The sequence below is a fragment of the Chrysochloris asiatica genome, unplaced genomic scaffold (genome assembly GCF_000296735.1).
Source record: "Chrysochloris asiatica unplaced genomic scaffold, ChrAsi1.0 scaffold00130, whole genome shotgun sequence".
NCBI classification, from domain to species: Eukaryota; Metazoa; Chordata; class Mammalia; order Afrosoricida; family Chrysochloridae; genus Chrysochloris; species Chrysochloris asiatica.
Genome location: NW_006408648.1, coordinates 352,211 through 379,181, shown reverse-complemented (window position 1 = coordinate 379,181; position 26,971 = coordinate 352,211). Strand labels below are relative to the sequence as shown.

The 26,971-nt window shown below is 42.7% G+C and overlaps 1 protein-coding gene across 1 annotated transcript in view; it reads left to right on the top strand.

Annotated features, from left to right (window-relative positions):
- ILDR1 (immunoglobulin-like domain containing receptor 1) overlaps window positions 1–20,940 on the top strand; it is a 56,639-nt gene extending 35,699 nt beyond the window's left edge. The window contains exons 4-8 of the mRNA XM_006869418.1: window positions 3,736–3,855; window positions 4,133–4,279; window positions 14,573–14,704; window positions 14,918–15,744; window positions 20,899–20,940. Of these exons, the coding sequence (XP_006869480.1) occupies window positions 3,736–3,855; window positions 4,133–4,279; window positions 14,573–14,704; window positions 14,918–15,744; window positions 20,899–20,940 (1,268 nt within the window). The remainder of the gene's footprint in view (window positions 1–3,735; window positions 3,856–4,132; window positions 4,280–14,572; window positions 14,705–14,917; window positions 15,745–20,898) is intronic.
- The last annotated feature ends 6,031 nt before the right edge of the window (window positions 20,941–26,971 follow it).

Below are 26,971 nucleotides of genomic sequence, written 5' to 3'. Positions count from 1 at the left end.
CCTAAGGTTTACAATCTGTTTAATTAAGCAAGTCTGCCTTCCATTTTCTGAAGAATGAAATCTTCATTGATGATAGTCCCTGATCTTCTGTCTTTTTCCTTTTCCCCCCTAATTTTGAGCTGGACCATCAATGGGTGGTCCCTGAATCCCAACAACCTGTGAATCCAAACTTGCCTCTTTATTACTCCTACAGGAAATTGTTATACCCCTTGGCTTTTATTTCTGCCTCAAGGCTTCCTGAAACTCCTGTTTGCTGACACTTTAAATTCCTGTGTTTGCATCATTTGAGATGACACTGTTGAATCAGCCACCCCCCGCCCCCCCTCTTTTAAAATATTCACATAAGAGTCAGACCAACCTTATCCTGACATCCCTAAAACACTCTAAAAAAAAACACCCTAAAAAATCTCCACTAAACATTGGAACAGACATACAATACACATTCCTCTTTAAAAGGGAAATTTGTCCCAAAGCACTTTCACCCTTCCTTCAAGTCTGGAAAACTTATTTCTGGGGAAAGTAAAGGTCTGGGCAACTGTCGGAAAAATATCATAGGAATTGACGTAGAAAGAGAAGGAAACGGAATTCAAAGTTTGCAAGAATGTTGCATGACCTCACATTTTTGTTTCATTTCCTTTTTGACAAACAGTTAAAGAATTAGAGATGTGACCCCCGATAAAAATTCCAGGCTGATTCCTAGCACTTACTGGAGGTTAATCCGGGCATCCTTTATGCTGAGACTTGGAAGCTGTCTCCATGCTACAGACGGGACTTGTTCCCCATACCTCACATAATGCCAGACCACTAGAGGTCTTTAATAATATTTGTTGAATTTGTTAAATTTGCATATGGTGATGGTGGCTATGTGCCGTGGAGTCTGTTCCAACTCGTAGCAAACCTGTACAGGGTTTCCGAAGCTGTAAATCTTTACAGGAGCAGAAAGCCAAATTTTTCTCCTGCTGAGTGGCTGGTAGATGCGAATGGTCAACCTTTCAGTTAGCAGCCCAACTCATAACCCACTATGCCACCAGAGTTCCTTAAATTTGAATATATACACTATCACCTATTTATCTTAATGAGATTGCATAAAACTTGATGCTCAGAGAACTGGAATTCTTTCCTTGGTTAATATTTACTCTTAAAATATTGATACTTCATTCTTAGCTATTTGAGCTCATCTTATCTGTCCTTTCAAGATCCAGAGGCATCTCCTTATTTTAGTCTGGTCAGGATTCCAGGTTGTGGAGTTTTTCATCCAGTTTAAAGAGGACAGAGCTAAATGTAACCTGTAGCTATACAAGGGGGTTTCAGAAAGTTTCTGGAATTTTTGAATTTAAAGATAGTAGAAATTTTCCATGAACTTTTTGAAGTCCCCTCATATTTATTGACCTCTTAGTAGTTCAGAGGAGTCCTGGTGTGGCACTGTGGGATCAAACACTGGACTGCAAAGTCAGTTTGAACCACAAGGTATACAGTTTAACCTCACCAGTGCTTCTTGGAAACCCTATACAGGGTTGTTATGAGTCAGAACTGACTCGGTGACACTTAACAATAACAGCAACAAGTGTTTCAGAGCACCAGCCTTGAGGAAGGGAAACGTGGTTATGAACCTCCTCTGATTTGAACTATGAACTATGCATTTTAGTTATGGTGTTGGAGAAGAATGTTAAAAAGTATCCTGGACTGCCAGAACAAACAAAATTGTCTTGGAAGAAGTAACAGTCACAATGCTCCTTAGAAGCCAAGTTGGTGAGACTTCATCTCTCATACTTGGTACATATTATCAGGAGGGGCAAGTCTCTGGAGAAGGACATCATGTGTGGTAAAGTGGAGGGTCAGTGAAAAAGAGGGAGATCCCTAATGAGATGGATTGACACAGTGACAGCAGCAATGGGCTCAAGTGTAACAACAATTGTGAGGATGGCGCAGGACCAGGTGACGTTTTGTTCTGCTGTATAGACCGTCACTATTAGTTGGAACCGACTTGACAGCACCTAACAGCAACGATAACAACTAGTGTGGCGCTGTGGGATAAAGCACTGGACCACAAGGTCGATTTGAGCCACAAGGTCAACGGTTCAAACTCACCAGCCACTCCTTGGAAACCCTAGACAGTCTTGCTATGTATTGGGACTGACTCGATGGCACTTAACAATGACCTATATTAACGATATAATTAAGACAGAATATAGCTTCTTTGAATATTGGTTTCTCATCTGCAAATGAGGCTAATAGTCATTACCCTATATCTGTCAAGACTAAATTTGTCTGCAAGTAAATAAAAATCCAAGCTAACAGTGGCTTAAACAATAAAGAATTCTGTTTCTCTCTCTTGTATAAATTCAGGTGTAGAAAGTACAGAACTAGTGTGGTGGTTCTGTTCCAACTGTCCTCAGAAACCCAGACTCCTTCTAGCTTACCAAGGATGTCATCTTCTTCCTCTTGGTCCAATAAGATACCTATCATATTTGCTTTCCAGATAGATTAGCCGAAGAGCAGAAGAAGAAAGAGCAATGGTGTTCATGGATTGAGTTTTAGAAAGATACTGGGAGCCAGCACATGCTGCTTTTATCCCTTTGGTTAGAACCAAGTTACATGTCCATGTCCATCTGAGAGAGGATGGGTAATACTGACTTTACATGTAGTCTCCGGTTTACGATCTAGTCTAGCTATGATGAACCACACTTATGACCATTCTTTTTGTGTGTTTATTGTTGTTGTTGTTGTACATCTTATCAGTAAGGAGTCACTGGACTGCTAACCACAAGGGCGGTGGTTCAAACCTACCAGTCACTCCTTGGAAACCCTATATTGGGTCTATATGAGTCAGAACTGATTCCGTGGCACTTAACAAAACAAAATGAAATCATTAGTAAGATTAGTAAGGGTCCTGAAGTAGTGCTATAGGATAAGCATTGGACTGCTAACCACAAGCTAATTGCAAGGTTGGAAATTCAAACTTACCAGTCATTCCTCAAAAACCCTATATAGGGTTGCTATGAATCAGAACCAATTTGACAGCACTCCTGGTGTGACCCTGTAGGATCAGCACTGGACTGCAAATCACAAAGTCAGTAGTTCAAATCCACAAGCTGCTCCTTGGAAACCCTATACAGGGTCGCTATGAGTAGGTACCAACTTGATGGCACTTAACAATAGCAACATCATTAGTATGTACTACATACAATGTTGCAGCATGTAATTTTCTAATGTTATCATATCTGTAAGTTTATATATAACATTTCCAATACCCCAAAACAAATGAAGATTGGATTTATAAAGATATGGATAATAAAAGACAGTGATTTTTTTTTTAAATTAAGTATTCAACTTATGTCAGAACCCATCTACAATGGAGTCTCTGATACAGAACCCTGTCATAAATCGGGGACTACCTATACTCTGAATGGTCATGTGCTTGGCCAAAATTCTATGATGAAGAAGAAGAGGAGAATAAATATCAGAATACAACTCAACCACTTAGAGAATTGTGGTGAGAATGTAAAATATCTAAAATCCTTACAACATGCATGGAAAGGCTCAATGAAAGATCGATTCTACCATCATTCTGTGGTTTAGAGGAAGAGGAAGGTCTCAGAGGAAGGTATCAAGATCATTCTCTGAACTGTCAATGGCCCTTTTAAGATGTGGAAGAACAATGCTGAAGCTTCCATGAGTCAGAAACCAGTGCCCTTTCCTCTGACCACTGACATGTCCTCTCTCTTTCCTGTGCAGGAGCAGATCTTGTGATTAATGAAGTAATGTGGTGGGATCATGGAGTGTATTACTGCACCATTGAGGCACCAGGGGATACGTCAGGTGACCCAGATAAAGAGGTGAAGCTCATCGTCCTGCGTAAGTGCTGCTGGAGTTTTCTACTTGCCCACCACACTATTGTGACACTTTTATATACAGGAAAAAAAAATAAAACAAGCAAACTCGGGTTATTACTGTTGGATTGCCAACATCTGAAGCTCTCTTATGAAAACCAAACTGGTTTGTTTTTTCCCCAGCATATTGTTCAATCTTAACCTATAGGTCAAGAGCTGTATTTATTTAACGTCTAGAATGCTGAAACTAGAAGCATCCTCCTGGATATTTAGTTTATCACTGCTGGGCGTTTCCCCTGCAGATTGGCTGACAGTGATCTTCATCATTCTGGGAGCCCTCCTCCTGCTGCTGCTGATTGGAGTGTGCTGGTGCCAGTGCTGTCCACAGTTTTGCTGCTGCCACATCCGCTGCCCCTGCTGTCCTGCCCGCTGCTGCTGCCCTGAGGAAGGTGAGAGGGGAAGAATGATGGAAGGGATAGTGCCCAAACAAACTGGCTTCACAGGACCAGATCAAAATCCAGAGCCGTTCCAGGTTCTTCACCATGCTTCCCTCCCATCACAAGCTCAGAGGACTCTAGCCTCAGCCATGAAAATGATGCTGTAGGACCACATGGAAAGTGGCTGCTCGTTCACTTCCTAGGCTATCAGACGAAGCCTCTTTAAATCAGATACTTCTGTCTACTGATGACATATCCATGGTACTGGGGTGCCTGACTCTAGTACTTGCTCCTAGCACTGACCTTGAGACGGCTGGAGAGAAGAATTTGAATGTAGCAGTGAGAGAGAAGGCAACCCTTTAGAAATGACTAGAAAAGAACAGCTCAGAGGAGAATGGTGGTAGGGCAGTGGTTCTCAAACTTAAACTCACATTGGAACCACTTGGAGGACTTGTTTCAACTTAATTGCTGGCCACACCAGCATGGTTTCTGACTCACTTGATCTGGAGTAGGGCCTGAGAAGTTGCATTTCTCCATAGTTCTCAGGTAAGACTGATACTGTTTGTCTGGGGTCTGGGGTGTCACGTTTTGAGAACTTCTGTGTTAGGAGAGGCCTGGTGGCACTGTAGGGTAAGCACTGGGCTGTTAACTGCAAGGTTGGCAATTCAGACCCACCAACTCTGAGTCAGAAACGACTCTACGGCAGTGGGTCTGGTTTTGAGTTTGTGTTCTAGGAAACAAAGAAGGAACAGAAGATCTCATTTTTAATGTGATCTTTAAGGGGCTGAAATTTGGCCCTTTAAACAGAATTATGACATTTCTTAGAAAAGTTGGCTACAGAATACAAAAGAATAAAAAACTATTCTACAAAAAATCTTTTCTTAGTATACAGATGAAGTGGAATGAGTTGCTCTAAATGGTAGTGGTTCTATTTTTGTTTTAAATAATATTTCTTTTCCTGGTAATGTAAGTAAAGCACTGCATTGTAGAAAATTTGGGATATAGAGGAAATTGTAAAGACTAATCTGAACACCCAGCAATAACCAGTCTGACTGATGATTTGGGCCCATTTGAAAGGAAATTTTTAAGTAAGGAAACATCTTTTAAAATGGAAGGAAAAAAAACAAAAACCCTACAGAAGCTACGATGCCAAGAAGGTCATTTGCCTGAGTTTGGTTTTAGGCCTGTGTTCTGAGGTCACTGCATTACAGGAAAAGGGAAGTAACTTCAGCTGGATGTCTACTATGTGGAGGCTGTTTAGATACCATATTTCCCCACTGAATGCTCACAACAACCCTAGAAGGCAAGTCACCCCTATTTAATAGATAGGAAATTGAGGGTCAGAGAATTACATAGGCAGTAAGTGGCAGCAACAGTACAGTATCCAAGTTCACCTGATTTATGAGTGACTTTTTTCCCACCACAAGGCCTATCATGACCACTGTGTGTAGATCATCATCGGATGGACTGAGATACTGGTGAACTCCTGAAAGAGAGGGACAGTAACAAAGAACTCAATCTGTGTTGTTGTTGTTGTTACTAGGTGCCATCAAGTTGGTACCGACTGCTAGCAACCTTATGCACAACAGAATGAAACATTGCCCGGTCCTGTGCCAATCTCATAATCATTGCTATGTGTGAGCCCATTGCTGCTACTGCTGTACCAATCCATCTCTTTGGGGGCGTCTTCCTCTTTTTCCCTGACCTTCCACTTTACCAAGAGAGACTGGTCCCTCCTAAAAACGTGTCTGAATTATGAGACATGAAGTCTCACCATCCTGACTTCTGAGGAACATTCTAGATGTATTTCTTTCAAGACAGATTTGTTTGTTCTTCTGGCAGTCCACGGTACTTTTAATATTCTCCGACACCATAACTCAAATGCATCAATTCTTTGATGGTCTTCCTTATTTATTGTCCAACTTTCACATGCATATGAGGCTACTGAAAATACCACGGTTTGGGTCAGGCGTACCTTAGTCCTCAAATTGACATCTTTGCTCTTCAACACTTTGAAGAGGTCTTGTGCAGCAGATTTGTCCAATGCAATACGTCATTTGATTTCTTGACAACTGCTTCCATGATTGTTGAGGGGTGATGAGCTGTGGGGTTCTTATCTTTGAGGGGCCTCAGAGAGACATGCCATGGAGAAGGCACTGTTACTTGAGTGGTAATACGATAAAAGAAATGAGAAAAAGCCTTCTCCCAAGATGCCATCTTAGAATGTATAGGTCATAGGACACTAAAGATAAGCAGAACAGGGAACAAAGCCAGCATATATAATAACTTCATCGACTATAACTGATTGAGCCCTGGTTGACAAGTTGGGCTGCTAACTGCAAGGTCAGCAGATGGAAACTACCAGTCACTCCAAGTGAGAAAGATGAGGCTTTTTGTTCCCATAAAGATTTACAGCCTCAGAAACCCTATACAGGTCACTATGCATCGGAACTAACTCGATGGCACACCACCACCCCCACCAGCAGCACTGTCACTAAGCTGGTACACAGAGTTTCTGGGGAGAGGGCTCTTCTGAGCAGTTAGGGTTTATTTAAGAGAACTGGTAAAACAAAGAAATACATGCCACAAATAAAGATCCCAGGGTTTGAGCAGCTGAGGTCACTTTCAAAGCGAATCATTAGGGCAGATGGTCCTGAGAAGTTGAGTGACAAGAGGAGATTGCATAGAAGGGGCAGGAGTTATTCAGGAAAGCTCTTTAATGGGCGATGGTTTGATTTTTAAAATCAGAGAACCCTAAGCAAGGTTAATAGAAAGTAAGTAGAGTGCAGCATTAAGAAGTGAGGTAGTCCCGGAAGAGTGATGAAGACAGTGGGAGGTACATCAGGCCCACAGTGAAAGTACTGACTTTGGAAAGGAACAGAAAAGGCAACCCGACCTCTGCGCAGAGAGGGGAAGTTATTAAATGTGAAGGGTGAATAAGATGCAAGGGAGGAAGCTGATTCCTTAGCTTGCTCACCCCAGTCTATCTTAATTTCAATAAATCAAAATTTCAGACCCACAAAGGAGCGTTGAGAATGATGTTCAGTGATTCTTAAAGTTCTCTGACCATAGCATGCCTCTCCACTTTTCAGTGAGAGTTAATAAAGGACCATACATGCATACACACATGCTTACATGCCAGTTGTCATCAAGTCCATTCTGACTCATAGCGTGTCAGAGTAGAACTGAACTCCATAGGGTTGTCAATGGATGACTTTTTGGAAGTCGATTACCAGGCCTTTCTTCTGAGGTACCTTTGGGTGGACATAAACCTCTAACTTTTTGGTAAGCTGTCAAGGATATTAACCATTTGTACCACCCAGAGACCAAAGGACTATGTTGTTATTGTTTTTAAGTGCCGTAGAGTCGACTCTAACTCATAAGGATCCTGTATAGGGTTTCCAAGGCTGTAAATCTTTGAGGGAGCAGAAAGCTTCATCTTTCTCCTGTGGAGCAGCTGGTGGGCTCAAACCACCAATCTTGTAGTTCACAGTCCAGTGCTTATCCTATAAAACCACCATGCTCCCAAAGGACAATATTGTTCTTGTTGTTCAGTGCCTTCGAGTTAGTTCTGACTCATAGCGTCCATGTACAGGGTTTCCAAGGAGCAGCTGGTGTATTTGAACTATTGTTGTTGTTGTTGTTGAGTGCCATCGAGTCGGGTCCGACCCATAGCGACCCTGTACAGGGTTTCCGAGGGTGTAAATCTTTACGGGAGTAGAAAGCCTCATCTTTTTCCCGCGGAGCGGCTTGTAGTTTCGAACCGCTGACCTTAAGGTTCGCAGCCTTCTGATAATTCAGTTAGTTCTACTAAACAAGCCACCATAGAACTCAGAGATGCACGTTTTTAAAGTGTGCCTTGTTCTTCCATGAAAACAGAAGAAACTCTTACTGGTTCTTCCCCTTAGAAAATCCTCTGGGCTCGCCATGTAGGGGGCCACAGGCCACATTGAGAATCTCTACTATACGCCAGTCCTCCCCACCCACGCAGCTGAGGGAAGTGAGACCCAGAGAGACTTCTGCACATGACACAGCTTGTTCGTAGTAGGTCCTGGTCGTGGTAGGTCTAGTGACTAGACCCACGTCTATTGGTTCCATGTCCAGGCCTGGTTCTTCTTCTTGAACAAAGATGATGTCACGATAAGAAAACTCATGGGGAAGGGAGACCTGAGGAGCGGGGAAACCGTAAACTGTTGTAGAGGAAGGGAGGCAAGGTCAATAGAAGATCAGTCAAAGATGGGCTTGTTGAGAGGAGGGCCTGAATAGGTGACACGGGCAAGGAGTGGAGGAAGCATGTGCTGGTGGTTCCCTAAGGCTGAGAAATGGCAAAAGTTCCAAGAAGCATGGGGTTCTAGAAAGTTCCTAAGGATATCACTGAAATGGCTGGCCTATAAAGTTAAAGGTGACTGATAGACCATAACAAGAACAACAACACAAAAAAACCCACTGCCATTGAGTTGATTCTGACATATATTGTTTTTGTTATGTGCTGTGGAGCCGGTTCCGACTCATAGCGACCCTGTACAGGGTTTCTGAGGCTATAAATCTTTACGGGAGCAGAAAGCCTCATCTTTCTTCTGTGGAACAGCTGGTAGTTTTGAACTGCTGACCCTGAGATTGGTAGCCCGATTCATAACCACTACGCTATAGGGTAAACTATAGCATAACCACAGAGCAATAGGGTTTTCGAGACTGTAAATGTTTATCGAAGCAGATCATCTCATCTCTCTCCCACGAAGTCACTGGTGGATTTGAATTGTCAACCTTGTAGTTAGCAGTCCACTATTTCATCTACAGCACCACCAGGGCTCCTTAAATGTGTCTGATAGTATGAGGAAAAGGAGAAGGACTGAGTGGCAAGGAGTCAAAAGGGAGACAAAAGGACAAGATCTGTAAGAGTGGAAGGGAATTGTAAGCAATAAGTAATTTGAGCAACTGCAATTAGAGATCTTTAAAAGGAGCCAGTTCTGCATGGTGACGGCCACAGATCATGCTTACTACAGAATAGGAGAAGTGCAGGTCTCTGAGGAGTGTGAGAAGAGGGGTTGAGGGTCATTTTTGTCACAAAGGGGAAGTCTAAAAGAACATGCCCTGAGCCCTGGTTTTTCTCAGAAATAAAGATGATTTTATGTTTTTGGTGGTTTCATCTCCAAATGTGTGCTTTTGTCTCCTCCTATGGGATCTCTGGCAGTGTACTGGGTTATGAATTGGGCTGCTGACTGCAAGGTCAGAAGTTCAAATCTACCAGCTGCTTCACAGGAGAAAAATGAGGCTTTCTGCTCCCTTAAAGATTTACAGTCTCGGAAACCCTACACAGGGTCGCTATGAGTTGGAAGTGACTCTATGGCACATAGAGTATATCTTACCCCCACCCATCTGTCAGTTTGTCTTACCGTGATGACTTGCATGTTACTGTGGTGCTGGAAGCTGTGCCACTGGTATTTGAAATACAAGCGGAGTCACTCATTGTAGACAAGTTTCAGCAGAGCTTCCAGACTAAGACAGATTGGAAGAAGGAGAAGTAGACCACTTCTAAATGTTTAGTCACCAAAAAGATTATAAATAGCAGCAGAACATAGTACCAGAAGTTAAAACATTACAATTATGATGTTGACCTTGAAGGTAGAGACTAGACTAGAATGGGTTTTGAAAGATACGGAACTGACTTGAAGAGAAATAAACTGAGGAAGTTTTTTCTTTGTTTGTTTGTTTGATTCCTCACAAAATATAGGAGTTGAGGATTTGGTAAGGCAGGAAAAGCACAGGACTTGGGAGTGTTTCGTTCTGTTGTGCATAGGATCACTATGAGTCAGAATTGGCTTGATGGCACCTAACAACAACAACACGTGATCTTAATGGCAAAAGAAAAGATTTCTTCTAACAATGAAAACCACCATCTATTTACAGTTATATGTTAGGCATTTCATGTGTTTTGTTTCTGCTCGACTCAACAACCTGGAGAAATAGGCATTACTATCCTATCCCCAACTCATAGATGAGAACACTGGGCCACAGAGACTGAAAACTCACACAAAGTCACATAGCTACTACATGTGAGATTCAAGTTGAAGTCCATCAGAACCCTCAAAACCCATATTTAAAAAGAGACCTATCCCCCAGGACCATGTTTCTCAAGGGATTGTTGAGAATCATCAACAATCAACTACAAGTTAACTTCCTGCATTAGAATTAGGAAGCATGTTCAAAAACACCATTTTCTCATCTAGCATTGAAAAAAACAAAACTCACTGTCATTGAGTGGATTCTGACTCATAGTGATCCTGTGTAGCATTTCCGAGGCTATAAATCAGCCAATAAGTCATTTCTACACCTCAATGGAGTAAAATCTGCATGTTGTTGTTAAGTGCTGTGGAGTAAGCTCTGACTCATAGAGACCTTGTAAGGGTTTCTGAGGCACGGCTGGTGAATTTGAACCACCGACCTTACAGTTCAAACCAACCTTGCGGTCCAGTGAATTATCCTACAGTGCCACACCAGGACTCCATGGACCACATAGCATGGAAAATCATTTGGTCTGGCCTTGCCAAGGCAACCACAGCTCCAACCATCATGTTGTTGTTAAATGCTGTTGAGTCAGTTCCGACTTATAGCAACCCCTGTATAGGGTTTCTGAGGAGCAACTGGTGGGTTTGAACTGCTGACCCTGTGAGTCTCAGTCCAGTGCTGATCCTACAGCACTGCACCCAAAGTCCAGCCATCACATTGGGGGTGAGTTCATTAAATGTTTGACCAAATATAGCAGGCTAATTTTTTATTTTTATTTTTAAGTTTTTATTGTGAATTGAGTGATAGTTTACATGGGAGAACATCAGTTTTACAACTCATCATTTCATTGCAATGGTTATAGTCTCCTCTGTATCAGGCTAATTTTTAAGTTGATAATTTTGTATGGCCTGCGAATGATACATTTTGGCAGTAAAAAGGTTCTCCACCTTTGCTATAAATCTTCATGGGGACAGAAAGCCTCATCTTTCTCCCATGGAACATCTGTTGGGTTTGAACTTCAACCTGTTGTTAGCAGTCCATTGTTTATCTTACAGCACCAGACCTACTAAAAGAGATTCTTTGAGAGTGGGACCCTTGAATTTATATTTTAAACAAGCTCATTAAAGACTTTGGAGTCCTGGTGTGACTCTGTAGGATAAGCACTGGACCACAAGATCTGTTTAAACTGCAAGGTCGGTGGTTCAAACTCACCAGCCACTCCTCGGAAACCCTCTACAGGGTTGCTATGAGTCAGAACTGACTTGACGGCACTTACGATAACAACATGCAGACTTTATTCCATTGAGGTTCAGAGATGACTTATTGGGAATTTTTTTTGAAGGTTTGTTATGTTCTCAGTGATTCTTATTGTTATGACCTGTCCTGATGCCCCATTAGGATGAATAACAGAAACACTTGAATATTCCTGACCTCTCCTTGGGGTTGCTTAGGGATAGAAGGACAATGGAGAAGCTCAAAGACTCATTTCCAGTTGGATCACATCAGTGCTAATGCATCAAGGAAGGGAGGGACCATGGAGAAATTGTTGTTGTAATCAAGAAGAGAGCATGTGGGTTCATCATTGAAGTAAGGGAGGAAAGGCAGGGATATAAAAGAAAAGCTTACAGAGGATTTGAAGTGATCCTTCAAGAGAGTTATCTGTGCAAGGGGTCCTATTATATAAAAAAAATTTTTAAGTCTGTTGAAGAGTATGGAGTAAGCCCAACTCTCTGTTTTTCCCCATTTGAATTCAAGGAGTAGAAGAAGGAAGTGGCCAAAAAAGAAAATGGTACCTTCTGGAGAAAGTCAGGATTTAATTTAAAAGGGGTAGGGGAAGAGAATAGGGTTCAGAGTGGAATCACTTGACCACCGTCCTTAAAGGCAGAGACTAGACTAGAATGGGTTTTTGAAAGCTAAGGAGCTGAATTGAAGAGAAATAAATTGAGGAAGTTCCCCTGGGGAAGTTTTTTTTTTTCTTCCTCACAAAATAAAAGAGTCAAGGATTTGGTATAGTAGGAAAAGCACAGGTTTGGCTGTCAGACAGATAGAGGTTTACACCCTGACTCTGCCAGTCACCAGCTGGGACACCTCATCTGACTCCCATAAAAGAGATTTATCTGAAGATTTAGTTGAACAGAGCTGCCTTCCAGTCCATTCCAACTCATGCAACCCTTGGGACAATAGCATCACTAACCTTGTCAGAGGTCCACTGTGGCCGTGGACAGGCCAGTGCCACAGGAAGAGGGGCTGTCACTCCTCACCCAGTGTGCTAATTTATTAACTTGTCACCCCTCCCTGGCGTGGAAAGGAAGGTGTTTACCTTGGTCAGTGGGAGAAGGGAGAAGCTGTGGGGACCCAAAGGGGTGGGGCCAGGCCCCTCTGGCAGGGGAAGGAAATTGATGGCTGGTGTTACCCATGGAGGGTAGGGGTTGGGAGGGGAACACAATGAGTCACCACCCAGGGTGACACAGACCCTAGTGATGCTACTGTGTAGCAATTGCTTCTGTAAATATAGTTGTTAAGTGCCGTTGAGTCAGGTCTGACTCATAGCGACCCTGTATAGGGTTTCTGAGGATCAGCTGGTAAGTTTGAACTGCTAACCTTGCAGTTCAGACCATCTTTGAGATTCAGCACATTAACCCACAACACCACATACAACCTTGGAAACCCAATGGGACAGTTTTACTCAGTCTTATGTGTGGTGTTGCAAGATAATGCACTGGACCGCAAGGTCAGCAATTCAAATCTCCCAGCGGCTCCTCGGAAACTCTAGACAGGGTCGCTGTGAGTTGGAACCGACTCAGTGGCACTTAACAACTAAACAATGTCAGCAGTTCAAGTGTACCAGCCACTCCGTTGGAGAAAGATGAGGCTTTCTTCTCCTGTAAAGATTTACAGCCTTGGAAATCTTATACAGAGTCACTGTGAGTAGGAACCAACTTCACTGAACAGAACCACTACTACATGGAGTTCCTATGAATGAAATCAGCTCGATAGCGTTAGATTCTATGGGATTGGAGGGCAGGCACCAAGGAGGTAGGGGTACTAGTTTGGTGGCTGTCTGTGTTTGCAACCTAAGGCAGTCACTTCCTGAATTTGAATGCACAAGTACATTTCCTACACGCTTGGATAGGCAGAGACCTTGGGAGACACGTGGCACTCAGTGGCCTCATAAAAGAAATTCTTTTGTGTTTCATTTGCACTCACTTTTACTGAGTGGGCTGTATGCTTCAGACCAGGTAAGTGTTGGGGGTGGAGTGACATTGTTTTGATCCCTCATGATGCTTCCCATAATCTTCTCTTTGTCCTGAAAGGAAATGATATTTCCTTTTCCCTTTCCCTGCCACCTCACCTCACCACTGAAGAGATTCCTGCTACTTAGGGGAAACCCCAGCACTTAATACGGTGAGAAAAGGCATCAAAAATAATTCAGTGGAATCTACTTCAGCATTTTGTATTGCCTCTCACCTCCTACCATGGGTTTTCTCCCACCCAGGACTGGTGTACTGGCAAGAAACAAAACTCTTCAGTCCTCCTCTCTTTACCAGTAATTCTACCCATTGACCTTCAACATCCATGTCCTTCCCTTTTTTAATTCCACTCTGAGCAGGCGTCTGTGCGCATCTCTGACTGCTCCTCCAAAAGCCCCCAGCCCCTGACTCACAGCATGTCTAAACCCTTTGCGTCTGTACTTTCTATTTCTCAGCTGTGGCCTTTGACAGAGATGTCAGTGCTAGTATCCACGTAGTTGCCTGTACATTTCAGGTGACTTTGGGAAGAGGCTGTTATTGTTAAGTGCTGTGGAGTCGGCTCCAACTGATAACCAGCGTTTCCAAGGAACAGCTGGTGGGTTTGAACTGCCAACCTTGTGGTTCACAGTCTAGTGTTGATTTTATAGCCCCATGTAATGAGTCCTGGGAATGGGTAGAATGGTGAAATATTTTGAAGCTAGGAAGTCAAATTTGAATAGTATACTTTCTAAGGGTGCAAGAGTTGCTGTTTTCCCTAGGGAATTTATTCAAAATGCCTTTCTAAAAGGCTCCACAAACTAAAATATTGTAGGTTTGAATTCACCCAGAGGTGCCTGAGAAGAAAAGACTGGTGAACCACTTAAAAAAAAAAGAAGCCGTTGATACCCCTAAGAAACACCCTGACACTTGCGTCAGAACCTAGTGTTTTAAGATAGGGCATAATGGCCTTGGAGGAGAGGAGAAGCTGGTCTCTTGGAAAGGATGCTAGATGAAGATGTGTGGGATGTGCCCTGGCAGAGGGTCTGCATTTTTCCTTCTTCCTCTGCAGCCCTGGCCCGCCACCGCTACATGAAGCAGGCTCAGGCCCTAGTCCCTCAGATGATGGAAAAACCCCTGTACTGGGGGGCGGACAGGAGCTCCCAGGTTTCATCTTACCCAATGAACCCGCTGCTGCAGCGAGGTAAACCTTGCAAGAAGTTTGGGATGGGGAGGGCAGAGGGCAAGGGTAGAAATATGTGCTGATCAGAAACTCCACGACCAATATGGTGAGTATTTTATGACTGATGTAAGGGTTGGATTCAAGCTAAAATATGTGACTTTCTAGCGCCTTGATTCTCAGGAGCATTGTTTCGGGTTGTCAGTTCTGCATGCTCTCATCCTTGTTTCTATCCAGATTTGTCCCTGAGGTCCAGCCTTCCACAGATGCCAATGACCCAGACTGCTGTTTACCCTCCCATTGCCAGTGGCGTCCTAGAGTATTTGGAGAAGGAGTTGCGGAACCTCAACCCAGCTCAGCCTCTGCCCCCCGAGCTCAAAGCCAGACCTGGCCATCCCTGCAGCATGCTGTCCTCCCTAGGCTCTGAGGTCATGGAACGCAGAATCATCCACCTACCCCCGCTGATCCGGAACCTTCCGTCCTCTCAGAGGACCAGCCACTCCTCATGCCAGCAACGCTGCACCGACGGTCTCTCTGGACTCTGGGATCTAAGGGAGGGGAGAAGGCAGCATCACTACTATGATTTCCACCAGGAGCCTCAAGACCATTGGCCAGAGCCCTGGGCGCTTGGGGGAAGGGAACGGGACCACTGGAGGCATGGGAGGCACCATCGCTCCAGGTTGAATGGTTCACCCACACCCTGGTCAGACAGAAACAGCCTCAGTGAAGGCCCTTCGTCCAGTGAAGCACGATGGCGGTCCAGCCGCCCCCTTTCTAGGAGCCATGGTCCCGAGAGACCCCGTAGGCCCAGCCCTCGGGAGAGTGCCCAGAAGTACAGGAGACGCAGGCACAGAAGCTACTCCCCTCCTCTGCGCTCTAGCCTCAGTTCTTGGAGTTCTGAGGAAGAGAAGGAGAGGCAGCCCCGGGATTGGGGAGTCCACCGCCCCCACCGACGGTGCTCACACTCCCAAAACTGGCCAGAAGAGAAGCCTCCTAGCTACCGCTCTCTGGATGTCATTCCAGGCAAGAATGGCAGGAAAAAAGGGAGAATGGAGAGGTGCTCGGTGAGCCTGGGGCATCCCGCTGAGGGGGGTACATGAGCAGAAGGAGCCCACTACGGCTGACACGACACAAGTCTCTTCATATGCCACCACTGAGGGTTCCTCCTCTCTGTTTTGCACAAACTGCCTGGTGGGCTTGGTGAGATACCACATGTTAGAACTAGCAGGGACCTAATGAGTACAGTGTACTAGTCAGTGCAGACTGCAGGGAAGGGGCTCCATGCTTAAAGGACCTCATCCTCAGTTTCACTTCAGAGACCTGTGAGGCAGGGCAGGCAGGTTTCTACTTCACAGATGATGAAAAGAGGCTAAGAATGATTGAGCAGCTTGTGAGCTGTGGACCCAGGAGTTGAACGTAGACCTTTTAGGCTAAGGTTTTATCTCCTGTCTTAGTTGCCTTGCTTTACTTAGCAACTGTATTTCCATACCCCAAATTAGAACGATCTGCCTGACAGAGGATGTTTGTGCTACTTGCTGGGTTGTGCAAACCAGCATGCAAGACCTTGGTGTATGTGAGGGCGAGGCCCTCTGAGATACCCTAGAAGGATAATGATACTGATTTAAATATATATATATATCCAGATGTGGCACTGTGGATTAATGCACTGGACTACAAAGTCAGTTTGAACTGTAAAATCAGCCATTGAAGCTCACCACTCACTCCTCAGAAACCCAATACAGGTATGGGTCAGAACCGACTCGACGGCACTTAACAACATATGGGTCACAGATGAGGTGCCAGTAGATGCCAATCCTAGCTTACTACCCTGAAAAGGTGACCTAGAAAGATATAGGTAATTTTGGACCTCTTGAGGTAGGCTTTTTAAAAGAAGAGAGGACTTCTAAACATCACTTTATAATTAATACATACAAATGATGGTCCTTTAATTTTCCACTTTGCAAAGTTATGTGGCCTTTGCTCAAAAGCATTCATGAATTGCCTTTAGAGCCAGCTCACAAGCTCCCCACGAAAATTTATTACTCTATGTATTTGACTAATATCTTTTCCCTTTGCTGCTTTGAGATAGTCAGGGGAACATACAATAGTCTCTGAAGGTAGTTTCCTGAGTAGAGGGTTATTACAGAAACAAGAATTTTAATCTCTCATGGGCTTGGAAGGATGCAATTCTCATTTGGAAGTACAAGTTCCACAGCAGTTTGTTTAAACACCGATCACAAGACTGGTGTGTGCAAAGGATCAGCCACCTTAGAAGAGCTGTCTGGCTGCCAGAAAGGAGTATTTTGGTGAGTCGATGGCCGGTGGAGGAGAGTAGCAAAGGCCAGCAGGTATTTCTGAAACAATCAGTAGCAATGATCTCGTATTCTCTTAGATCCTCTATAGGCTTGGCCGAGGCTATAAATCTTTATGGGAACAGAAAATCTCTTCTTTCTCCGGACAAGCGGCTGGTGGATTTGAACTGTCAACAGTGCCACCAGAGTTCCTTATGAGAGTAATATGCACAGACCAGTCATGTGAAAACAACCATCCCTTGCCTATTGGTTGTGAGCTATGGATTGCTTACGTAACCTCTTGTGTAAACCTCACAGCAACTCTGTGAGGTTTGTACTGTTACCTTCATATTACAGAAAATACGCTCTCTTCCCTGTTATCAGTCAGAAAAATTCAGTCTAAAAGACAGCACAGAATCAGACAGAGCCAGGACAATCATGTTGCTTACCTTCATTTTAACAACAACAAAAAAGAAGTAGAAGAAATGTAGTTTAAAAGTCAGATTTAGAACCCCAAATACAAAGGCTATTGCAATTACTTTCTTCTCTGTAAATTAAGTTATGGAGCTCCATCTAAGTGAAAAGGATCCCTGGTGGAAATGTTGCCAAACCGAAATGAGGGTTTGCCACCTGTCACTGTAGTCAATCACAGAGACGGGGAGAGAGCCAATCCAAGCTTTATTAACAGAAAGCCAGCAGTATAGAGGACAGGAAGAGTAATCTCTCAAGATTGCCCTTTCTTTTAACAAAGAGCAGGCACATTACATAGGGTAAGTTACACTTGGCTAGAGCCCTGGTAGCTAAGTAGATTACAAACTGGGCTACCAACCACAAGGTTAGAAGTTCGAATCTACCAGTCACTCTGTGGGAGAATGATGACGCTTTCTGCTCCCATAAAGATTTACAGCCTTGGAAATGCTAAACAGAATCCCCCTGAGTCGGAATAGACTTGGTGGCACTTAACCACCACCACCGCATTTAGATGTATGCTTAATCGATTTTAACATCCGGATAGCATTCTTTGGAAAAAGAAACACAAATAGTCCTGTTCTCCTTCTAGGACCATGAAGTCTAACTTCCTCATTTGCAGGGTCCTCATTTATTAATGACTAAACCAGAGTCCTGGTGTGGCACTGGGAGTTAACGTGTTGGACTGTAAGGTCATTTGAATCTCAAGGTTGGCAGTTCAAATTTGCCAGCAACTCCTCGTAAACTCTATACAGGGTTGCTATGAGTCTAAGGGACTTTCAACAACAACAACTACTAAACCAACTCTGTTTTGCTTATGTCATTTGTTGTTCTTAAGTGCCATCAAGTCGGTTCTGACTCACAGCGACCCTGCATAGAGTTTCTGAGGCTGTAAATCTTTACGGGAGCAGAAAAGCCTCATCTTTCTCCCATGGAACTGCTGGTAGTTTCGAACTGCCAACCTTGAGATTAGCAGCCCAATTCGTAACCACTCGACGACAACAACAACAACAAGCTACCAGAGCTCCTTGTTAGGTCAATAGATCCATGCTATCAGCACTGTGGATTAAGTCTTGGAATATTTCCCACAAGGCTGGCAGTTCAGATCCACTGGCAACTCCAAGGGAGAAAAATGAGTCTGTCTGTTCTCTTAAAGATTAATAATCTTGGAAACCCTATATTGGTTCCATACTGGGTTTTGTAAGTGAGAGAAGGGTAAAGTAGCCTAACTTTTTTTTTTTTAACATCATTTATATCCTAATCACTAGGGTAAAATCCTTTATTTCATTTAGTCTTTACAACAACCTTGTGAGGCATAGAAAAATTAAGTAGCACATAGGTAATAGTAAAGTCAAGATTTGAACCTAGCCCTTTTGATCTCAAGTCTGTACCCTTGTCAATAGCACATGGAAAGATGAGAAGCATGTGGGCACACTTACATTTTCTGGTTACTCTATTTCTCATTTTCTGGAAATATGACCTCTTTCTTTATTATCAAGGAACCACACCAATAATTCTACCATGAACAAAACAAAATCTCTAGTTTGAAAAGCAAATATTTTGTTCAAGACAACTTTAAAAGTCTTGTCTTCATTGGCACTTTCTCTTTGGGTGTCTTCTACATTCAACTTTCTACTCCTGACAGTACCCTGAGGACCAGGCAGAATCTTGATTTGGCTCAATGCTTAGTTTACAGGAAACAGCTTTTTGTTTGGAATTTTTGAATGCCCTCTTTCCTCCTCTCCTAGGTGGGGATGGATGCATTCCACAGTTGTTGCATCCCTATTCCTTCCAGCTTGTGGTGGTAGTGGTGGTGTGCCGTGGAGTCGGTTCCAATTCATAGCGACCCTGTACATGGTTTCTGAGGCTGCAAATCTTTGTGGGAGCAGAAAGCCTCCTCTTTGTCCCATGGAACAGCTGGTAGTTTCAAACTGCTGACCTTAAGGTTTGCAGCCCAATTCATAACCAGTACACTACCAGAGCTCCTTGTTTTAGGCATGCTTAAAAGTTACAGTGCAATTGAACCACTAGATGGTGACCTTTGATAGTGTATAATTTTGAGCTTCAGTTTAATCTGCAAATTGAAAAGATAACCTCACTTTTCTCAAGTCAAGCTTTCAGCAATTACAGTTTTACTAAAACTTTTACAGCGTATTTATTTAAAATACTTGATTAACTATTAAGAGTAATATCAAACAAACAAAAAAGCTTGGGTCCCATGATACTTTCTCCCATGAGCAACGATTAACATGTAAGTACAAACAAACAAGGACTTTCATGCAGATGATTTCATGGGAACACAAAATAGGTAAGAAAAATTCTCCTACCCATGAGAAAATCAAAGTTATGCTGAGAGATCACCTACCAGATTCCAGAACTGTCTTCAGATCTGTCTTCAGATCTGATGGTCTTTTTACTTCACAAAAGCTATAATTTCAGAAATACAAGAAGCAAAAGCTTAAGGTTTTTAATTCCCATGGTTACAGACTTAGTGGCTCCTGTGTTCCTCCTTTGTCTAAATGGTGTGCCTTTCTAATCTTGCCCTCGGCATTTCTAGCTTGTTCCAAACTTGCCTCATACATACCTGCTCTGATAAAGAGAAGGGACTGTATTCTTTTCTCTTCAAGCTACACTCAAATTTTATAGCTAGATCCAGGTGGTTTCTGTTGTTTGTTTTCATTTTCTTTTTCCTTCACTCCTTGATTTAATAACAAAAATTAAGAACAAATTTTAGATCAGAATTTTTACTTTCAATAAAATATCTAATCCTTGACCGTGTTTAGCAAGCTCCGTTGTTGTTAAGTGTTGTCTGGTAACCAAGGAGTGGCTGGTGGGTTTGAACTGCCAGCTAACCTTGCAGTTAGCAACTCTGTGCTTATCCTACAGCACCACACCAGCAAGCCAGGGCTGTGGATATTAAAAAAAACTAAACATAATGAGCTGCACCAATTGAATCGACTCAATGGGTGTTTAACAGCAACAATATAATTCATAACTGGAGAAATATGAGAAAGTATAAACCATAGTCCTTGTCCTCATGAAGTGAGAAAGACCATTGAGTTTGCTCAGGAAGAGGTAGTCATCTTTGAAAATTAACCTCAGAGAAATACTAAAAGAGAAACTTGTTAGTAAAGGGTTGAGAAAGAATGGTTCAAGAGCATATACAGGGTGAAGAATTGCTTTGTAAATGGAAGGCAGAGAGATGGACTGAGAGTGGAGCAGGTGTCATTGAGGACAGCTGCAGCAAGCTAGAAAGGAGGGGGATCCTAAGCCTATGGGAGAGACTGGCATCACATGAAGAGTCAAGGAATATTTCTTAGATTCATATTTGCCCCAGCAACTACCCACTCAATCAGAATTTGCGCCTGGATCAAGTCCTCCTTGTATATTATGTTGTGCATAGACAATAGCACTTTCCCCTCAGCTGACTGGTCTTTTGTTTTACATTTTATCCCCCAGGAGAGAGACAGTTCCCATAGTGGAAGGAGTATGGTCATTTAGTCCCTGGGCACAGCACTTGACTACATCTCAGTTCCCGTGTGTGTCACCAGCATCGCCTAGACCTCCTGCTGTTTTGAGAGGGACACTGCAAGTCTGTATCATCAGTTTTGGTTTAGATTCTGAGAATTAAATAGAAGAATTAAAAAGACAAAACATTTAAGGAATTAATAACTGTAGTGTTAGCTTTGCTAGTGCACCTTAATTTGGGCTGTAATCTTTCAAGAGCATGGTAACCTGAATCTACAACTAGGTTACTCTGCTCAGGGTGATGGCCATTCTCAAAGTGAAAACTTTAGGATCTTTCAGAAGAAATCAAACATGTTTCAGGAGCAGTAACTCTATGGAGTATTTTGGGGAAGCAATTTGTACTAGTTTATTTTCCTGTCTCTTGTTTCCCTCTTGATCTTTTTGACCTCTATTTAATTTATATTTTCCTATATATTATATATCTGTTAAAACCACTTCAAATGTATTTTGGAAACAACACAGTATATACGTGAATAAGAAATACAATGTAATGGATTGAGAATTATGCCCCAAATAAACATCTGGGGTTTTTTTTTCTACTTTGTTGCACTTGACTATATTAAGCCCTTTTGCTACTAAAGCTCAAAGCAGAGAAAAGTCAACCTGGGTAGTTCTAGAACCATCTTCCTCCCGGTACCACTCAGTATTTCAGAGTTGAGATTGCTCAAGCAGACACATCTATGCTAGGTCTTATCATTCAGAGAACCCCAAGAGGAAGAGGCTGTGCCCTTCCTATGATATGCTCTTTCTGTAATAATAGAAGTCAAAGGCGTCATTTTGTTCAGATCAACCATTAACACTCATGGAAGCAGCAGTCAAAAAATCAAACAACCTATATATTGGGCAAATCTTCTGCACAAAACCTCTTTAAAGTTTTGAAGAGCAAAGATGTCAGCTTGAGGACTAAGGTGCACCTGACCCAAGTCATGGTATTTTCAATAACCTCATATGCATGCATCTGTCGGACAGTGAATGAGGAAGACCATAGAATATCAATGCATTTGAGTTATGGTGTTGGAGGAGAATATTAAATGTACCATGGGCTGCCAAAAGAACCAACAGATCTGTGTTGGAAGAAGTGCAGTCACAGTACTCCTTGGAGGCCAGGATGGCCAAACATCATCTCTCATACTTTGGACATATTATCAGGAGGGACCAATCCCTGGAGAATATCATGTTTGGTAAGGTAGAGAGCCAGAGAAAAAGATGAAGACCCCCACCAAGATGGATTGACACAGTGGCAGCAATGGGCTCAGGCAAAACAAAGATTGTGATGTTGGCCCAGGACTGGGCAGTGTTACATTCATTATGTTGTGCATAAGGTCACTATGAGTCAGCTCCAACTCGTTGGCACCTAACAACAACAACATAATAATAGATCCAACATCTTGGTGGTAGAATCTCCCCAAGTCCCTTGGTGACTTCATTAATCCATTTGTGCTTGATGCAGGCACAACTTGAGAAGATTGGAAGACAATTGCTGAAAAGAATGTGTTCCTCAACAGTATCCTTATATTTATTGCCCCCTAAACTCAATTTGGAGTCTTGGTGTGGCGCTGTAGGATAAGCACTGGACTACTAACCGCAAGGTTGGTGACTCTAACCCTCCAGCTGCCCCTTGGAAACCCTATACAGAGTCGCTATGAGTTGCAACCAACTCAATGGCACTTAACAACAACAACATATTAGCACATCCATTTTTTCCCCCCAGTTTCATTTACTATATTTAGAAAAATAAGCTAAATGCCTGCTTTGGGAAAGGTTTCTGTGAGATTCTTTATATTCATATGTTGTTGTTAAATGTCATCAAGTTGGTTCCGACTCATAGCAACCCTGTAGAGGGTTTCCAAGGAGAAGCTGGTGTGTTTGAACTGCCAACCTTGTGGTTTGCAGTCCAGTGATGATCCTAGAGTGCCACACCAGAAGTCCTGGGTTTAAATTAGCAAAACATAAGCAAAGATTTTGACAATAATAAAACTTAGTAGCTGAGGGACAAGATTACCTAGATGCTTTTTCCTTACTCCTCTCCAAAAAGCACAACACAGGCATACCCCAGGGATATTGTGGGTTCAGTTCCGTACCGCTGCAATAAAGCAACTATAAAAATAAGGTGAGTCACATACATTTTTTATTTCCCAGTGCATATAAAAGTATGTTAATATTATGTTGTTGCTATATGCCATCTAGTCAGTTCTGTCTGACCCATAGCAAACCTGTATAGGGTTTCTGAGGAGCAACTGGTAAACTTGAACCACCTAACTTACAGTTCAAATTAACCTTGCAGCAATGGATCCTGCAATGGAATCAAAACAGGGCAAACTCAAAGAAAGTTATATCAAGATACTTCTTAATTAGACTTTTGAAAACTGAAGACAAAAAATACAAAAAGATTCCAACAAGAAGCTATGAACTTGTTATATGGGAACACCAATTCTAATGGTAACATATTTCTCAACTAAAATCATGAAGAAAGTTGAAACACATGTATTAAGTGCTTTAAAAAACAAACAAACCTTGTCAACCCACAATTCTATATCTGGCAAAACTATGGGGAAAAATAACATTCTCGTAAGAATTAAAACGAAATGATTTTGTCATTAAAAGACTTACTGTACAAAATGGCACACTCAAGTGTACTATAAGTATGTCAAGATTGCTATAGAACATGAGGAGTCCTGGAGTGGCACTGTGGGTTAATGAGCTGGACTGCAAAGTCAGTTTGAACTGTAAGGTCAGTGGTTCAAGCTCACAAGCTGCTCTTTGGAAACCCTATACAGGGTTACTGTGGGTTGGAAGAGACTCAATGGCACTTAACAACAACAATAGAGCATGAAATCTGAAGGCTTTTTTTGAACTGTAAATGACTCCAGCTTCTTGGTGGTAGTGGTGGTGACGCTGCTGAGTCAGTCTGGCTCATATTGATCTTATGCACAACAAAATGAAACACTGCACAGTTCTGCGCCATCTTTACAATCGCTATGCTTGAGACCATTGCTGCTGCCACTGTGACAATCCATCTCGTTGGGGGACTTCCTCTTTTTCATAGACCTTTCACTTTACTAAGCATGATTTCCTTCTCCAGGGACTGGTCCCTCCTGAAACATCTCTGAAGCATGAGAGACAAAGTCTGGTCATCCTGGCTTCTAAGGAGCATTCTGGCTGTACTTCTTGCAACACAGATTTTTTTTTGTGTGTGTGTGTGTGTGTTTTAATGTTTTATTGTGAATTATGTGATAGTTTACATGGAAGAACATTAGCTTTACATCCACCCTATCATATCTCATTTCATTGCCATGGTTATAATCTCCTCCATGCATCATCAACCAACCAAAGGGTATACCCTGCAAGCCTGCCCCCCAGCCGTCAGCACACAGCCTCTCTTCCTCTCTAGGTCTAAAGTCCCCAGTTGCTCCATCTCTCCATATCATCATCTCTGCCTCCATCTCTGGCATCACTGCTTCTCTGGGTAGGGTCCTGCTCTCTGTTCTTCTCCCTTGATGGTCCCAGGGACCTCTGCTCCTGAACTGCAAAGTTAATCATTCCCCTCCTTTTGTCACAAAATGTCTACCTTTACATTTCCAACCCTCACAAGCAGTCTTGATAACAATTATTCTCTATTGTATCACAAGAGACCTATCCACAACTCCTTTCAACAGCCCTGGCCAGACAGATTGGATACTACTCACTGGAGATTCTACCTTTCACCGCACCCTCTGGATCTAGGCTCCCTCTTGAAAGCTTGTAAGCCAGTCACTTTTTGTCTTTGTAGCAACCCCCCCTCCATTTTGGGTAGCCAATGTCCAAGTTGCCCATACCTGTCTACCCTGTGTATGGAGAGGGTGGGAATGATCCTCACTGTAAAGATTTGTTCCCTCTTTTGAGCTACTGCATCCATAGGTGTAAGTCAAGTTCATCACATTGTATCAGATTACTCTTTTTTCCTCCTCTTTCTTCTTCTAGTTGAGCTCTGATCATCCAGTCATTGAAGCCAGGTCAAGTGGGTATTATCTGCAAGTGTGGGTGTTCTTATGCATATGCTCTCTCTTCTTATCAGCTGGATGCTTCACTCTCCACTCAAGTCCTCTATGGCTATGTCACTGACTCTGGGCCCAAGAGTCCCCAGGTCTTGCCACACTGCTGGCCAACCAGGTCTTCACCCGGGTTCACAGGAGTCTATTAAATGTTGTAGGGCTTAGCACATAGCTTCATTGCTGTTTTTCCCTCACTTCCCCTTATCAGTGACGAACGTGGTCACCAATTAGAGTGTGTATTCATTCCCATTGAGTCTTAGTTTGGAAGGGGGTTGCTCTGAGAGGACCTGACCATTTGCCTTAATGTCATAGATTTGTTCTTCTAGCAGTCGATGGTACCTTTAATATTCTTCTCCAACAACACACCTCAAATGCATCAATTCTTCTATAGTCGTCCTTATTCATTGTCTAATTTTTATATGCATATGAGGCTATTGAAAATACCATGGCACACTTTAGATCTCAAACTGACATCTTTGCTCTTAAGTACTTTAAGAGGTCTTGTGTAGCAGATTTGCCTACTGCCATATATCGTTTAATTTCTTGATTACTAATTACATGAATGTAGACAGTGGATCCAAGCAAAATGAAATTTTGACAACTTCAATCTTTTCTCCATTTATCATGATATTATTTATTGGTCCAGTGGTGAAGAATTCCGATTTCTTTACATTGAGGTGCAACCCATACCAAAAGTTGTGGTCTTTGATTTTCATCAGTAAGCATTTTAAGTCCTCTTGGCTTTCAGCAAGCAAGGTTGTGTCATCTGCAGATCACAGTTTGTTTATAAGTCTTCCTCCAATCCTGATACCACGTTCTTCAAATAATCCAGCTTCTCAAATTACTTGCTCAGCATACAGATGAAATAAATATGGTAAAATATTACAATCTTAGTGCATATCTTTTCTGATTTTAAACCATTCAGTGTTCTCTTGTTCTGTTCGAACAACTGCCTCTTCGTCTGTGTACAGGTTCCTCATGAGCACAATTAAGTGTTCTGTAATATCCATTTTTTGCAATGTTGTGTATGGTTTATCATGATCCACACTTGAACGCCTTTGCTAGCCTTTGCACAGGTAGACTCTGTTTTCAGCCAAGGGCCATCTGTTGTCAGCAGTAATAGCTCTTGTTCCATGTCCTCATCTGAATCTAGCTTGAACCGCTGATATTTCCCTGTCAATGTACCTTTGCAGTAGTTTTTAAATTATCATTAGGTTAGCAAACTTTTACTTGCATATGATAGTAATGATATTGTTCCATGATTTCCACATTCTGTTGAGTCACCTCTCTGAGATGGGCACAAATATATATCTCTTACAATCAGTTGACTGTAAGCTTTCGTATCTGCAATAGTCCTCCTAACTGCTTTCCATATTCTGCTGTGCATATATGACACACAGCTGCTGCTGGCAGTCATGGTTGTGGGAGACATTTCTGTGTTTTCTGTGCCCTATGTAAGCTTACCGCATACAGCTAGAATCTTGGAAACTTGTCACCTGACACCCTTTGATTAATGTGTATCTTTGTCTTGTGTTTACTCTTGTTTAAAGATTAATAAAGAATTTGCAGAATATTTTTATCTTTGAAGCTTGGTGTCTCTTTTCTCCCCTAAAAGAAGTGTTGTAGTCAGCAAGATTCAAAGTTTCTTGCCTGGCAGGATGTCTAGGGGTCCACAGACCGATTGTTCTTGTTGTTGTTAGGCGCCATCAAGTCGGTACTGACTCACAGTGACCTTATGCACAACAAAACGAAACACTGCCTAATCCTGGACCAACCTCACAATTGTTGCCATGCTTGAGTCCATTGATGCTGCCATATAGCCAATCCATCTCGCTGGGGGTCTTCCCCTTTTTCTCTGACCATGCACCTTACTAAATATGATACCCTTCGCCAGCAACTGGTCCCTCCTCACAATATGTCCAATGTATGAGAAATGAAATTTGGCCATCCTGACCTCCAAGGAGCACTCTGGC